Genomic DNA, 17,073 nt, shown 5'->3' with positions numbered 1-17,073 from the left:
CCAACCAGCTGGTCAGGAGCATTTCGGGGTTAGGTGTCTTGCTCAAGAACACTTCAACACACCCAGGTTGGGATTCGAACCAGCAACCCTCCGACTGCCAGGCGACTGCTCTTATCACCTGAGCCATTGTTGGCCCTAAGCAAACAAGCCGAAGCACGCTTTTTTCTGAGAGCGGTATTCTAAAAGAAGAGGGTGCTCCAGTGATGTATTTGACATAGAAGGACAGTGGGAATGTGAACCCCTATTAACCCTTGTTGAGTGGTAACAGCTGCACAAGATTATAGTACACGTGTTTGGCCAAGATCTAACAGCAACTGCATTCATTAACAAAATGAGGGTTTCCCCTTTAGCCTTTCATTATCACCTGGAACTGGCACATTTTTATGTGTTTTCAGCAAGTGGTGACATTATTCACCAGGTGGGCAGTTATCGCGTCAAAAGGCTGTCCTGCCAGTGTGGGTGGCACAGGCTGACCGCAGCGAAACGATTGGCCAGAGGAGACTGCAGGTGACGCACATCATCTCATCAACCGAAACCCCTACCAAAGTGCTGGCGTTAATGTGGCCAATTATATGCTAACACTTGCAGGGCTTCTGACGGCAGAATGTTTTAATAGGATGAGCTTCTCAGCGGTCTCTACCAGTTCTACATTCTAGTTACTGCTCTGCAGGCACTAGCCCGTATCACCGAGAGAAAAAACACGGCAGCAACCTGAGGAAACATCGTTTCGAGGAGAAGGCTCTCGAGGGAAAGGGCAATGTTAGCTGAGTAAAAGTCAGCGGAGGCAAATATAGTATAGCTCCCCCTTGGATGTGAGTGCAGCTTTCGATACTGTGTATCATTTGTTTTATCAGGGAATAGAAAAGTCGATTGTACTGTGTTTAAGTTTTTCTGAACCCACTTAACACAGAGATATCCTTCGGGCTCACTCAGAGTGTATATCCACCCCTGCTCCAATCACTTCCCCAAAGGCTACACGATGGGGCCTGTTTCTCTATTTATATCTTTTAATTACACTTCTAGGAAAGCAACATATAACTCTCCTCATCAGTGAAATGAGGGGATGTTAATAGGCTACTGATGCTCAAAATGTCTCCACATTTTACTCAAGAGAACTGAAGTGTTGTTATTGACTATGCAGATACACACATATTTTCTGGGAGACAATATAAGCATCTTGCATCCAAATGTTAAAATAGAAGTACGAATATTGGTGCCATTTTAAATCTGACCTAAATCTGAGAGATAAAAGGGTAATAAGAGCTTGTTAAACTGACGCAACTGGCAGTTGACTATTGGCAACTATAGTGGAGCAGAGTGCACCAATCAAGATTAGAGAGCAAAACAAGAGACCAGGCGGTGTTTGGTCAAATAACTAAGAAGAAAAATAAAATTCCATTCTGTTAGTTTGAAATCAATATCGCATTCATTCAGTTCAACATTGTTTGATCAGAGGAAAATATCTTTGTGTATTTTTGCTTTGCAGTAAATCAAGCAAGACCTATTTCAACAAATCTGTTTTAAATTCAAACACTGTTTACCAAACGAAAATCACATTAGTGCTTTGCTCAAGAGCTAATGAGATTTGAAGCTGCAGCCGCCACTTAAGCCAATCTGCAATCCCGTTGTTGTCACTTGTGTTCCCAGGAAGTGTAGCCAGAGTTTCAAGGAAGCGCATTAATACTCACATATTTCGTTTCCCGTCCGGCAGACCGTGGTACAGGTGTAAGTCTCTAAAGAGGTCAAAGGGAAACAGTAATAAGACAGTGAAACTGCATGAATCTATGTACCCTGGTATACCCTACAGCATAAATATATTTTCTAAAAGACGAAACCAATGTTTAAAAAGCTTTATGATGAATGTGTGAAGTGTGCTCTGAATATACATGACAGGTTGTTCTGTTGGTTTTTGGGGGATTTTGGTAACAGCGAGAGGAAGTGGCTCAGGTTTCTCTCGGCGTGAAATGGCGCTCAGTGGTTTACCCTCGGCACCTCGACCTCTGCCAGGGTCACCAGGGACAGCGGAGCCGACTGCGATCGGCGCTGAAAGACACAGAGAGGCGCGTGAGGAGGCCGGAGGGGGTGTTCATCAGGGGCAGAGGAGAGGAGAGGAGAGGAGAGGGAGGAGAGGGCAGGGCCTGGGGGGCAAGCTCAGAGTAGGTGGGTGACTCACCATGGGGAGCGGATCTTGTAAAACCTGGTCGATGGCAGCATACAGCTCTTCTGACTGCTGCCTCAGCTGGGCAGGAGAGCACATCTGTGCACAAAGTGAGAGAGAGATAGAGAGAGAGAGAGACCAAATGGGGGAAAGAGGAATACCACGATCTGGCTCTGTTGGAACCTCAGCAATCACGGAAAGCCAGAGAAAGAGAGAGAGTTGCACCCAATCATGGAGTGGTTTTGAATCATAATAAACATTTACTGTACTGCAGGCATTCATTATTTGATAATTTTGATGACAACACCAGTGTCTGCAAACACATTGAACTACAGTTGCAGTCATTGAACCACCAATACATCCTGAGACATGCACTGCTTCTGTTTGAGGAAACAGTGCAGACAGACCTCGGTGATCCCACACAAACAGAGGAAAGCAGCACTACCTCTGAGTGTGTCTCTGTCACCCTGACCACATCTACATCCTCTAGGGGGCGCCCTTCTTTCTCCACCTCCTCATCTATTGCCTGCAACAATCAGAGAGGAAGCTTATGCCACGTTCAATATGCAATAAGTGTGTATCACAAAAAGGAAGTTGTTTTGGCCTTCTTTGTACTTATAACTAACTAGAATACATATGTTTCATCTAACATTGTTTTTTATGTGCAATGTCCTCCATTGGAAAGGCACATAGAGTACTTCCATGCATAGTCAGCATGCAAAGCAAAGCATTATATTGTACTGTATATGACTGTGGATGGCATGATGAGTGCATTCAAAAACATATCACACTATCACAATGGCAGAACAGGATGTGACAGTCTGCTACATTACGAAAGGAATAGGGTAGAATTCAGAAAGCAGAGTTTTCCACCTAGATTAAAAAAAAAAGTTTAAAAGGGCACAGGGGAACAGGGGTTTCAGGAAGATGAGTCAGATCAGGTCAGTCTGCCATTTTATCCAGGTCACAGGTGATTATTGCCTTCCTCTTCACACCAGCCACCATTAGTCATCCTGCAATGTCTATGGGACACCGAGGTGTTGGCCCTGTCTGAACTGGACGTGCCCGGGTTCTGTGGGTTTACGGTCAGGCTCTGTGCTGTCCACGGCCTAACGTTACTCTTTCAATCACTCTCTCTGGGTTTCTCGGTTTCTGGTGGCTGACGTGACTGTCACAGAACGTGCCCTGCATTGTAAACTGGCTTTAAGCTTTGAGGACTTTGATTAATCTCGGAGCCAAAAGATAGAATCACTTGAGAGCAGCATTAGCACTGACACGAAATTAATGGGGAAAAAAAACACTGCCTGCACTTGTTGACATCAAGAACAGCATGTGGTAGAACCGGCAAGAGTACAATGCAAAAGATTTAAAGTATGTGGAATAAATTCAATTACAATCCACTTTTTTGAAAGGTGTAAAAAGTCCTTTCACGCCACACTTACACACCGTCTAATGCAGTGAGAAGTGCCTTATCAGCACTGGGCCTGCGTGTGAGTATTGAATATGAGAGGCAAGTAACCTCACCTGCTGTTCCAACAGAAGAGTGTTTGTGGGAATTGCTGCAATGGCCTTGTAGCTTGACTTGATCTTGTACTGTGGGGGTTAAAGAAATAAAGTAAGAAGAAAAATCAGAGGAAAAACAGAAGCGACAGGAGATGTGTGCGTGTGTGTTTGTGTGTGCGTGTGTGTGTTTTGTGTGTGTGTGTGTGTTCATGTATGTATATGTGTGTGTGTGTGTGTAAATCTGTTGTAAATCTTATTTCCAGACAGAAAGGGAATTAGCTTCATCATCAATCAACATCAGCTGCGTTCACTGTTTAAAGAGTTCATTATACACAGTATACGCAGTATTTCGGAGATTAGCAGACAGCCACAATCACTAGAAAATGTCAAATTGCCTTTTTCAAGTGCTCCCGGCACATGGACGAAAGCGCATAAGCTTTAAATCTGATCGTAACAGAGCTGGCCTGAAACTTTGCACCCCGCTGAATTAGACGCCATTTGCTTGAAGACAGAAAGACCGGGGGGGCTCAGAGAGGGCAGGCTACGGAGCGGCATGAGGTCAGAGGTCATGCACTGAGATGAGTTTTTCAGCCTTGCACATGCACCGGGCATGCAGTCACAGCACGCACGGGTACCTTTCTCTTTCTACGCGCCCTGTCACTGCCGCTCTTGGGAACAGGAGAGGAGGAGGGCGAGAGAGAGGGGGAGAGAGAGGGCGACGGGGTGAGGAGGTCGCGGCTGGAGGCGGCCGGAGAGGGGGAGAGACTCAGGCAGTCGGGGGTGGAGCAGTGCGAGTCGGGGAGTGGCGAGAGCAGGGAGCCCAGGGAGCGCGGGGACGCGCAGGGGGAGGGCGACAGCGTGGGGGTCCAGAGGGCCGGGGACAGGCGGCAGGCGGGGGGCTGGGGACGGGGCCTCTCTGGGAGGGCGGACATTTTGATGCTGTTCTGGAGGGGATGCAAACACCTGGCTTCACTGCAGCTGGGCACCTGAGCCACTGTGAGTTTGGGCACTGCAGAGGGTGCTGGTGAAGATTGGGCTTCATCACACCTGGGAACTACGGATGAAGTGAACTTGGGCTCTGGGGTGCAGGTGAGTTTGGGGACTGGGGTGCAGGTGAATTTGGACACTGGGGTGCAGGTGAATTTGGACACTGGGGTAGAGGTGAGTTTTGCCACTGGGGTGTATGTGAGTTTGGGTTCTGAGGAGCAGGTGAGTTTGGGTTCTGAGGTGCAGGTGAATTTGGGTTCTGAGGTGCAGGTGAGTTTGGGCTCTGGGGTACAGGTGAATTTGGGCACTGGGGTAAAGGTGAGTTTGGGCTCTGAGGTGCAGGTAAGTTTGGGCTCTGGGGTGTAGGTGAATTTGGGCTCTGGGGTACAGGTGAGTTTGGGCACTGGGGTAGAAGTGAATTTGGGCTCTGAGCTACAGGTGAGTTTGGAATCTGAGGTGCAGGTGAGTTTGGGCTCTGGGGTGCAGGTGAATTTGGGCTCTGGGGAGCAGGTCAATTTGGGCTCCGGGGTAGAGGTGAGTGTGGGCTCTGGGTTGCAGGTGAATGTGAGCACTGCAGAGGGTACAGGGTTGCCCCTTGTGGCACAAGGCGACTGGGAGCGGAGTTTTAAGAAGGAGGAGGACAGCACTCTGTTCGACACAGGGGGCGGTGTCTCCTGTGGTGTAAGGTTGAATGGCAAACTAGGGAGAGCAGGGGCAGCCGTCGTGGTATAAGCAGAGGGAGAGACCGGCAAGGCAGAGTAGCTTTTCTGGGTTGGGGAGGGGAGTCTACGTTGCTGGGTTGGGGAGGGAACTCCATGTTGTTGGGTTGGGGAGGGGACTCCATGTTGTTGGGTTGGGGAGGGAACTCCATGTTGTTGGGTTGTGGAGGGGACTCCATGTTGTTGGGTTGGGGAGGGAACTCCATGTTGCTGGGTTGGGGAGGGGACTCCATGTTTTTGGGTTGGGGAGGGAACTCCATGTTGCTGGGTTGGGGAGGGGACTCCATGTTGTTGGGTTGGGGAGGGAACTCCATGTTGTTGGGTTGTGGAGGGGACTCCATGTTGTTGGGTTGGGGAGGGAACTCCATGTTGCTGGGTTGGGGAGGGGACTCCATGTTGCTGGGTTGGGGAGGGGAGTCTATGTTCCTGGGTTAGGGAGGGGACTCCATGTTGCTGGGTTGGGGAGGGAAGTCTACGTTTCTTGGTTGGCGAGGGGACTCTATGTTGCTGGGTTGGGGAGGGGAATGTACCCTGCTGGGTTAGAGAGAGGACTCTATGCCAGGTACAATCAGTGGAATCTGGGCATGAGGCAGACTCATGTGAGTCAAAAATAGTGGACTCGGAATCGGGAGATGGAGGAGGGGTGAGGGGCGGGGACTCGGGCTCGTGGGGAGCCGTGTGCCGGGCTGGGGTGCGGGGCCCTCGTATGGCGGTCTGGGACCGCCTCCCGGCCACGCCCGGACAGATGAGGGCCAGCTTGGCGGCGGCGTTGCAGGCTCTGCAGGAGGACAGGCTGACAGCACTGATGGGCCAGCAGGGGCAGTACTCCCTCTGCTGGACGGAGGCTAGAACGGGCAGCCGGCCTTTCCTCAGGATGGCGGTGAGCAGCGTTAGCTGGGTGGGCGGGGGCCTCTGCCACGCCCTGCTCGTTCTGGGGGACAGGGTGTAAGGAGAAGGGGCGGGGCTGCCGGAAGCCGGGGAGCGGCAGGGCTGGAAGCTCCACACCAGGCTGGAACCCGGGGCCAGGGTGTGGCGCCGAATCCGCACCACGGCCGGGGAGAAGGCCCCGGACCTGACGGAGGAGCAGGGGGAGACGGTGCGACTGAGGGAGGCGGGAGACCCATCGGAGGACAGGACGCGAGAGCCAAACCAGTCCTCCGACAGCATCGACTCTCTCGACGAGGCCGGCGTTTCCATGAGCTCGGGGGAGCAAGTCGCCGCGCGCTCGGAGACCAGAGTCGTCCCTTTATCAGTCGCTTTGCTCAAAAGGAGACCGGGAGACGGCTCGCTGTTGAGCGAGGTGTCATAGCCACGCGCGTCCGCGGGCCAGCGTTTGTCATTGCCCCTTTCCGAGACTATGCGTTTGATCGCTGGACTGGTGTTAACAAAGAGATAAGCTGAGCTCTCTGAGGACGCAGCGATTTGAAGAGGATTGAGTTGGCCTTGCGTCAGAGGTTCAGCAGGCAGCCTCAGCTGAGAAGAAAAGGAAGGTGGAAGAAAGATCAAGGGGGGAAAAATGTAATCTAAAATACTTTTTTCTCCATCCTTTCAAGCCCAATTTTAGGTCACGTTTTACAGTAAGGTGCATGAATTGACTACAAAAAACAGACATAATAAAACTGTAAAACGACGATGCCAGATTGTTAAAAAGACTCTCCACTAGAGAGAAAAGCAGTTTAGATGCTTATCAGCCTCTTATTCTTTTCATTTTGTATAAAAATATCTGTTTTAATAGAAAAATAAGCTTTTCTGATCTCTGGTCAAAAATATATCCAGATGTTTTGTATTTGGAGAGATTTGAAGACACTTGAGGACATCTGGGTGCAGTTTTGGGAAAACGATATCGATATCTTTACCAAAATGCATACACCATCATCCAGTTGACATCCATTTTGTGCACAAATATAAATAAGTTCTGGGTTGGTCCTTGACTTAGAAATTGAGATATTCAGTGCTAAATGATGAAAACGTTTTGTAATTTCTTTGTATTTTTGTGTATCTTTTGTGTACACTGTATGTACATGCTCTGACATAAATTTGTTCTATCTCAAATAACTGTGCAGTAAATCGTTTTCTTAATATTGACCCGTTATTGGAATAGTACAAAATAGGTGGAAATTGCCCTACATCAGTTCATGCTAGTTCATGTAACTTTGTAAATTGTTATCACATTTTCAGAAGTGAAGGTAGCCCTGAACTTTTGTGTTCCACTAATGTATTGAAAAAAACCTGAATGGTTATAGCTACGGTGAATTTTCATTAATTTATTATATACCTTGCTCATAATAACAACATTAATAAATTAAAGAAACACACTAGAGATTCATTGAAATCACAGATCAGTTGTCAGAGACATTGAACCCTCTATATTTAATTTCCTTACAAAACATGTGATCAAAGGCAGTGAATCCATGCATTTTTGTGAAAAGACATTTCTGTGTGGCTCTTTGAAGAAAGTAGACAAGTAGACAGGTTTTGATGCACAGCATAGCAGCATGGTTATTGACTCATTAATAAACTGCACACTTTCCCGAGATAAATTCAGATTTTTCAACATTACTGTTTATTGGGCGGTCAAGGATGAATTATTTATTTTTCTAAACATACCGCTGTAAGAGTGAATAAACGTGAGTGAAAAATATCAACGATTGCTATGAGCGTCTCAAACCCTATGACATAGAATATATGTCAGATGTAAATATCTGAGAATACCTGTAGGTCACACAGTATGCAGGCCTTACTTCTTATGTTTTCACCCCACATTCCTGCTTTGTACCTTTGATCTTTTTTCAAATTGGCATCTTCAAAAGCCCGTTTTATGAAGTTTCCTGTGAGTAGCCATGTTCCTGAAATGATGAAAGCTCCATCTTCTCTGCAATCTGTCCGCTGAGATTGAGCTGTTTTATTCCCCACAACATTAGAAACGCTTTCAGTTCATCAGAGATACGGCCTGCCACACAACAGCGTAGTGCCATCTTAAATATGTTGCCTCATTTTAACACCACAGTTATACGAATAATTATATATTTTTGATGGGTTGTCTTTGACTGCAGTTGTGGACAGATTGGGTGCAGTGATTGATGGGGGGCGTGTTGGCTGTTGGCTGAGTTTATTTTGATTTCGGGGGGGGGGGTTCTCAGGCATAGTTTACGTGTATTTCTTAATTTGGGGGGGCAAGCCTTGTTGCTACAGCCTGGCTCTAATATTCTCCATTAAGCTGGATGAGGTGGTGGAGTTTAATCTTTTACAACAGGTGCAGCTTCAGAATGGGCCAAAAAGCCCGTTAAAAAGCCCTGGGGGGCTGCTGAGTGGCTCATTGGCCCGTTTTGGCACCACGCTGTGAACCTCACAGCCTGCGATCAAATCTGGACCCTCCAGCACAAACTGCAGCTGCTGGCTGCATAGGGCAACACGCAATTGGCAAATGCATCACCCATGGTATGGTTCACTCAGTTAGGGATCCATGTTAGCCAACAACACCCTGGTGTTATATCAGGTGCCTGTGGTGCCCTTACAAAAGCCACAGGTGAAAGGTCTTTTTCCACATGTGAAAGGCCAGATTGGCTGCAGCGTGCGAAGAAGCAGAACGGTGTTTTGGAGGAGAACCGTGGATGTCTACGGGAATCCTCAGAGGTGCCGTGGTTGAGGGCGATCGGCCGTTTAGAGTTCTGTTGGGAATTGGAGATGCTCGGCTCCAGGATGGGCATCAAATACATTTTTAAAAAGAGCTCTGACCTGAGTGAGCGCCTCCTGTCTGAGTGTGGTCTCTCTGGCCAGCTGGGCCCGGCGAGCCCCAGGCTCTCTCTCATCCAGGTCGCCGCCGACGACCACAAAATCAGCCTTGAACACCCCGTCCCCCGGCATGGTCCGGCCTGCAGCTGCTTCCTTCGGCTTCTCTACATACTGGAGAACACACACACAACCGCGTTAGGAACACACACACAACCGCGTTAGGAACACACACACACATACAACCGGGTTAGGAACACACACACAACCGCGTTAGGAACACACACACAACCCCGTTAGGAACACATACACACATACAACCGCGTTAGGAACACACACACAACCGCGTTAGGAACACATACACACATACAACCCCGTTAGGAACACACACACAACCGCGTTAGGAACACACACACATACAACCCCGTTAGGAACACACACACATACAACCGCGTTAGGAACACACACACATACAACCCCGTTAGGAACACACATACAACCGCGTTAGGAACACACACACATACAACCGCGTTAGGAACACACACACATACAACCGCGTTAGGAACACACACACACAACCCTGTTAGGAACACACACACAATCCCGTTAGGAACACACACACAATCCCGTTAGGAACACACATACAACCCCGATAGGAACACACACACACAATCCCATTAGGAACACACACACACAATCCTGTTGGGAACACACATACAACCCTGTTGGGAACACAAACACAATCCCATTGGGAACACACACACAATCCCATAAGGAACACACACACTCACAATCCTGTTGGGAACACACACACACAATCCTGTTGGAAAAATGGGACTAATCGGGACAGTACATTTCAACCAAAAACTAAGAAGGGATTCTCCGAGCAGTTCACCACTCTATGCTGTTATGGCCCCCTCAGGGACTATTTTCCAATTAGTTTTTCTTACCGTTAGCCGGTTAGCAATAATATGCCACAGTTCCAATTAATTTAATAATTTCTGGGGGGAAAATGTCAACCTTGGTGAAGAGAGTAGCCTGACATACCAAGGAAGATCCTATTGACATACCATAAATATTCTTCTGGGTACAGACAAAAACATAATTCCATATTTCAATAAACAGTGAGTGAATTTGCCTACAGGGTTAGTGACAGAAAAAGTATTTGAGTGGGCCTTGGTCCTGAAGCAATTCTGGTTGACTGCCATCTCAAAAATATGACAGCATTGCCCCTGGGTTTTAATTGTGCATATACAAGAACAAATCCACAGATTACAAATTCAGTCCCATAATCAGGCAGAAGAGCTCAGAATAATTGGCTTGTCTGCTTGGGGAAGTTTCATCACAGTGCCTTGCGGTCTGACCACTCGATTCTGTCCACTTTTCTTCATGGAGTCTCTGCATATCAAGCTGCCCTTTATTCCAATCATGATTGCAGTTCTGCCAGTGTAACACATTCATAATTTTGCTAAATAAGAGACTTATGAGGAATTTCCCTCTGAGGCCAGAGCATGTTTGAAGAAGATAACTAATGGATAACTAAATCATTTACCTAATTGTAATCATTCAGATGAGGTCTCAGGCAACTAATGCCTTAGTTTTACATAATACACACTGTATACGCAAAATAATCATTTTAGAATACAGTTACATTTTTAATTAAAGCTATTACTGCATAAACTGAAGGGAAGTCAGGTCTGGCCTTACTATGCTGACGCCAGAGAAGAGCAAGCCCAAAGCTCACTTAACTGGCCAAAGAAAATTGGTATTTTCTTGAAGTCTAAGGACAAACAAATGTTTTAATTATCCTTAACTGAGCAAGAGACTGAGTGGTTTTGTGGTATAAAACTGTTAAACACTGAGTCTAAGATGCTGTAATCCAAACTGCTGTCACCAGGACTAAAATAAGCAATATGTCATCACCAATCCTCATCTTCACTAGTGCCCCAACTAAATATGAAATGATGAATCAGAATTTAAATGTTCTGCTCCTTATCTACAGAGCACTAGGTGTGTCACCTGTGGCATACCTGCCCAATCTTCCAATTCTAGTTGGCTGCTGGCTACATATTGGACATTTATATGAGGCGCCAATGATTTTTGCTCCAGGTTCTTTCAGTAATTAAATCATGTCCCTGGCTGTCTGCAGAAATATATGTCCCTGAACCACTTTATATTCAACTCAAAAACTCAAAAACCAATCAGGATACTCCAATTCTGTATCTGCCCAGAGCAGAGATTGGCAACTCCAGTCCTGGAGTATGCAGGATTTTGCTGCCACCAGTTGCCAAGGGTCTATCAGCTAATTAGCCACATGCACCATGACCTATTCACTCGTAAATTAGGCCACAATAAAATGCTGCAAGATGATAACATTTATCAGCTGCTGTTTAGATCCCAGAATGTGGCTATAAATGATAGATCGTGTAAATGACTGGGCTAATTAAATCATTAATATCAGAAATTGGTCGGAAATTCAGAAACAGATACACCTTGCCCATCCCTGGTCCAAAGGAACTCGAAAATCAACCAGTAGACTCCACTCCCTGCCCAGAGGAACTAGAAAACAGTACAAAAAATCAGTACAGAGGCCCCTTTCTTGACCAGACTGCAGTAGGACTAGGACTACAGCGTGGGGACGGATTGGCTGAGAAGACAATGCGAGAGAAAGCCAATTATCTCTGTTGCAACATATGTTTTTGTGTGGGAGCTTGCTTCTGTTTATGCTTTTAGGAGGTTGCCATAATTGTGACTCATTTCACATCTGCTGTCTCTTTGTCTCTTTGTCTCTTCAGATGGGGTGAGTAAGTTTTCCATTTGTACTTTCATTAACATATCATTTTAATTTCCATCAGGCAGTTCTATAGTACAGTCAGGGCCATTACAATGTACAATTATAGTAAGCGTAAAGTGGAGTAGTACATCTTGTACATCTTGTACTGCCCATGCTAGAGCACAATGATTTTTATGGCATCATTATTGATGATTAGTTCTCGGTCTATCTTTGCATTTGTATTGCGATCTTTGTGCAATGCTCTGACAGGTCCTTGATTGATTGATTGGTTTCTTGATTGATTATTCAGTATGCCTCAGGCGCATGGGGTTGACATGATGTATTCACGTTGCATAAGAGCAGGGCACAGGTGTTGCCTTACAGGTAAACAGGCCCCACAGTGGGACACGTGTTGAATATTTGACGGTTAAAGCCCCAAGTGGGCACTGCTGTCGTACTCTTGAGGAAGGTATACATAAAATAAGAGTGGGTGTCAAGTAAATAAATATTAATAGTAACTGCAGTAGCAGCTGTGGCATTTTCAGGCCTTTAATTACTTTCATGGGATCTACAATTTGACTTAATAACCCTTGGTGAGCGTGTCAGTGCATTTCTTCAAAACCAGCGTAATTATAGCTTTCCAGTGCCTACTTTAGGTCTGTCACAGGAAGAACAATCAGTGGGAAAGTGTCATTCATATTTGACTTATGTCTTTGTTGTTGTTCATTTTGTTTAGTTTTTTCATCCACAAATGCCCATCAATTATTTCCACTCATATCTGAACATATATGAACCCCTTGGTTCAGAATGTTTTCATGTTGCGTGTAATATTTCTTACTATTATTTAAGAAATATTATGCCAAATATTTTCACTCAAGATATCTCAAAAGTCAAGAATGCTAGAAGTCAGTGTGGCACGGTGGTATGTTGTTAGCATGATGTCCGTGGGTTTATTTTACACATTCCAGTTTGCACTCGGCAGAGTATTCTGGGATACGGTCTATACATGCGCAAACAGTGGCGCTAAGCCACGCCTCGCTGTCATCTCTTCATCTACAATTGCCTCATTGTTTACATTCCGAATTCTTATGTGAGGAAAGGACTCTGTCCATATTTATCTATTCTATGCTCTGTGCATGTACAGCAATGTACATTTGTTAAGACTGGCTGATTCTGACAGTTTTAAACAGACACGTTACACTTTCAAACCTATTCCATAGCTCGTGAATATCGTTTCGCTTTGGCGCGATTAACATATATTTGGTAAAGAAATGTGACGTGCTCCAATTTAAATGCAAATGTTTGTTTCACATTGAGATTGACACCTGCTAATAACTCTCGGAATAAAAGTGCTACTTGTTGTGCATTGTTCTGTCAGATGTGGATTGTATTTCAAAAGAAAATGCCATTACAAAAACAACACATTCAATATGAAAAACAATGTTAGGTAAGGTTATGTGTTCATCGCTATCCAGGGGGGCAGACTTGGACGATGAGTTGCCTTGACCTCCTGCTGCATTGATCTGCAATGCAATACTTGTGATGGGTATTTATCGTTCTGTTAAGATAAATTATTTGCATTAAACAAATTTTATCTTTTAATATCTGACCATTGAGCACATTTTATGCAGCTGTCCCAAGTTTATTTAATTTGAGTCCATAGTGGAATAACCAAATCGGAAAGAAACTTTACATTAGCAAATAATTTCCCATTTTGTATTTTGTGTTGCCGAACTAGCAGTAGATCCCCTTCATGTGATGACAGGGTTCCAGATCAGTATTACATTAACAGCTAAACCAAATGTAAGTAATTGAGCTGATTAGGAGTGGAGGCTGGGGAGGAGGTGAAATGTATGTTGCTTTCAAAAAGCATTGTGGAAATATATTTAATATTTATATATTTTATTTTATATATTTTAATATGAATTGAAAACTTGCTCTATACCTCATTTGTTCTCTGCATTGGCTGTGTCTCCTGTTCTCCCACAGCTATCTTTCCCTCAGATGGCAATTTCCTCAGGACTGGCACAAAGGAGAATGGAACAAGCCGGATGGTGGTCGCCTCGGATGGGATCTATAAAAGGCCAGGGAGAAACTTTTCACGCTGAGTAGACAATATAGCAGTACAATAAGTGATCGCCCGTGGAGTAACCAATGGTGTTTCCTGTAGCGTACTGCATATCTCCCCCACAGAAAGGTTACCAGCCCATGGCAACAAAATCGCATTTGGAGTAATAATTTCCTGGGGGATTTTACTGTGTATTTCCTGTGCATTTCTTACTAAATAACATTTTGCTGATGGTTGACCTGTTGCTAATCATGTTAAAGATTAAGTATAGAATACAGTTTACATTTGGCATATCCTTTGCTTATCACTTTTTGAAAATACAGTATCAATGGTCATAATTCATTTCACATTTGAGTATATGTGCATGGGTCTAGAAATAGAATTAAAACAGTAGTCAGTTCAAGACCAACATGAAAATAAGTTGGTACTGTAACCATGAGAACAATCACATCTCCCACATTTCTTTAAATGATAGAGCCCTCATTTTAATGTTTTATTTCATGCTTTCTGTGCCAATTGAATTATATATTGGTATTTGCAAATCCCCAACACATTGCAATCATTCTAACTATTAATTCATCATCTACTGCATAAGTAATCAATTATAATGAACCATGATTCAGCAGAACAATGTAAGATAATGTATCGGTGACATTCTGCTCTAAGATCACGTATCTAAGCCACAAAGCACCGCGCGAAACCCGCTTCTTCCGCCTTCTCCCCCGTAAGTACAACACGTACACTAATTGAGCCTCCGAACGCGCATATCAATATAGATTACATTCATTCACTGTTTGGAACTGAGGACTTGCTGTGTTAATGACTCCATAGTTTCTAAGAGAACGGTTTGTTCTGTTGTTATGCTGCTCAAAAGGAGGACTTCCTCTCAGTTCAGCTCAGTCATATGCATTACAATCAAGCCTTGAAGGCCCAGGTCAGTGAGGATATTGCTGTGAATTCAAAAAAGTTATTAATCGTATAGTTTACCTTCAGCTTGCTCTGGAAGGGCAGTTAGAGCTGCGGAAAATAGCCTCGTGATAAAAAAACAGAAGTTGTATTCCTTGACCCTATTCAGCACAGAATGGAATGTTCCAAAACAGATCCTCCATTCAAGCATTATAAACATGTAGGAGGACAAAAACTCTCCCCAGTTCATACCCAACGCATAAACTATTGAGAATAGTTGGAAGACAGACTCATGCGGATACTGAATACATATTGGGAGATTTTTCCAGAGTTTTCATTTGCTCTGAAAAACAGGCTAAGGCTAAATGGCCAGGGGCCTCATTTATAACATGGCCTTAAGATAAAATCATATCGTAAATAGTGGCTTACACAGAAAACCATGACTAAGTAGTTATTTATAAAATCCATCTTAACGATCATATCTCTACGTAAATAGACATGCTGTTTACGTGTTGGTTTGAGGTCTGCACACAAATTCCCAAAGTGGACTGTGTTCACGCTTTCAGAACATTTAAGTGATAATCAATTCTCACCATAGAGCGCATGGAATGTTGAAATGCAACCTTTTTTTTTCTTAAAACATTACATGAAGTATCCTCAACGATCGGGGAGTGAGGAGAAATGATGGAGACATCACATCCTGCAGAAGATCACAAGCTTGTCTGCGCTCTCTCAAACTGACAGCTGAAGTGGCCAAGTGCATCGCAGCCTAAGCATGATCGAGAATTCCAGATTAGGGAGAATAAAGGCGTATTGTATGTTTATATTTTTTTCACCACTCATGAAAATGCTTCTATTTTGCATTCTTTTCTAATTCAATACAAACCTTTTAACTATAAATGATATTATCAGAATAACAATTTGAGTGAAAAGTTGAATATTTGAAAAATGTACAAGAATTTCAGAAGTTCTTAGTATTTGGTATGTCCCCCTTTTGCTTTGATGGCAACTTGTACTTGAGCTGGCTTGGACTGCACAAATCTGTTCAAAACCTGATGGTCCATGTTATCCCAGCATTATTTGAAAATGTTCCAGAGAGCTTCTTGTGATGTTACTGAATGCTTGGCTTTTGTCAGTCTTCGAGTGCCCCACAAATGTTCAATGGGGTTGAGGTCAGGCGATTGTGGATTGTGTGCAGCACTCCTTGCTCTTCTTTGATCTGCAAGTACTTACAAAGCTTTGAAGTAACTTTAATTTGTTTCAAATGTTTCAAAATCCTAAAACTTTCTGTTTATTTCCAGGATTACATGGAAAGTGTGTGCAGTGTGGTCTCAGACTTTTGAAACCAGCTGCACGTCTGACTTAATCATTCTTATCTACACTCAGTGAGCACTTTATTAGGTATTTATTAGACTTATTTTTAGACTTATTGGTCTTCTTGCTGCTGTAGCCTGTCCACTTAGAGGTTTGACATGTTGTGTGTTCAGAGATGCTCTTCTGCATACCACTGTTGTAGGAGTCAAAGTCACTTCGATAACATTTCTTCCCCATTCTGACATTTGGTCTTAAAAACAAATGAACCTCTTGACCATGTCTGCCTGCTTATATGCATTTAATTGCTGCCACATGATTGGCTGATTAAATATTTAAGTGCTCATTGAGTGTATATTGTCTGCGAAATAATCTTTATCCATTTACAGGAGTTGCATTCTTGGTTGAGCTTCAGGACTACAATTTGATTTCCTCTGCCATCAATCTATCAATCACGTATCCAAGTAGCTGACAGGAAACTGAAAGCAATACCTGTGTGAGAATAGGCCCATTTAATCAGTTTATGAATATGTACGATATTAGCTCATTGTAGGTGCATGTGTCTATTCCTGACATAATGTGACCTTACAGAGGAGATGGCTGTAAATTTCATACTCAGACCAGAAAGCTGTTTCCGGCTCATTACCCTTGAGGGGGTATAATTTCAGTTGGAATTAAAACCAGCACATTTATAGTGTACTTTCCAGAGAGAGGAGGGGGATGCTTGGGTCTGAGGGTGACATCACTGTCTATAGTGGACTTAGTTGCATACACACAGACACACACATACACATAGACACACACACATACACACACACAGACACACACATGCTGAGGCACAAACACACACAGACACACACATACACATAAACACACACAGACACACACACACACACACACAGACACACACATGCAGAGG

The 17,073-nt window shown here is 44.4% G+C and overlaps 1 protein-coding gene across 3 annotated transcripts in view; it reads right to left on the bottom strand.

Annotated features, from left to right (window-relative positions):
- mlip (muscular LMNA-interacting protein) overlaps positions 1-17,073 on the bottom strand; it is a 43,474-nt gene that overhangs the window by 14,491 nt on the left and 11,910 nt on the right. For 2 of the 3 annotated variants that reach the window (XM_061228868.1, XM_061228866.1), the window contains 8 exons: positions 13,815-13,943; positions 9,103-9,270; positions 4,297-6,840; positions 3,683-3,751; positions 2,604-2,684; positions 2,174-2,257; positions 1,984-2,043; positions 1,689-1,733 (listed from right to left, as the gene is read on the bottom strand). In XM_061228868.1, the coding sequence (XP_061084852.1) occupies positions 1,689-1,733; positions 1,984-2,043; positions 2,174-2,257; positions 2,604-2,684; positions 3,683-3,751; positions 4,297-6,840; positions 9,103-9,270; positions 13,815-13,832 (3,069 nt within the window). In that variant the 5' untranslated portion in view covers positions 13,833-13,943. The remainder of the gene's footprint in view (positions 1-1,688; positions 1,734-1,983; positions 2,044-2,173; positions 2,258-2,603; positions 2,685-3,682; positions 3,752-4,296; positions 6,841-9,102; positions 9,271-13,814; positions 13,944-17,073) is intronic. The other variant, XM_061228867.1, reaches the window with a different exon arrangement.

Source organism: Conger conger, chromosome 18 (genome assembly GCF_963514075.1).
Source record: "Conger conger chromosome 18, fConCon1.1, whole genome shotgun sequence".
Lineage (NCBI taxonomy): Eukaryota > Metazoa > Chordata > Actinopteri > Anguilliformes > Congridae > Conger > Conger conger.
Note: the sequence above shows the minus strand (reverse complement) of the source record. Positions and strands in the feature narration are given on the sequence as shown.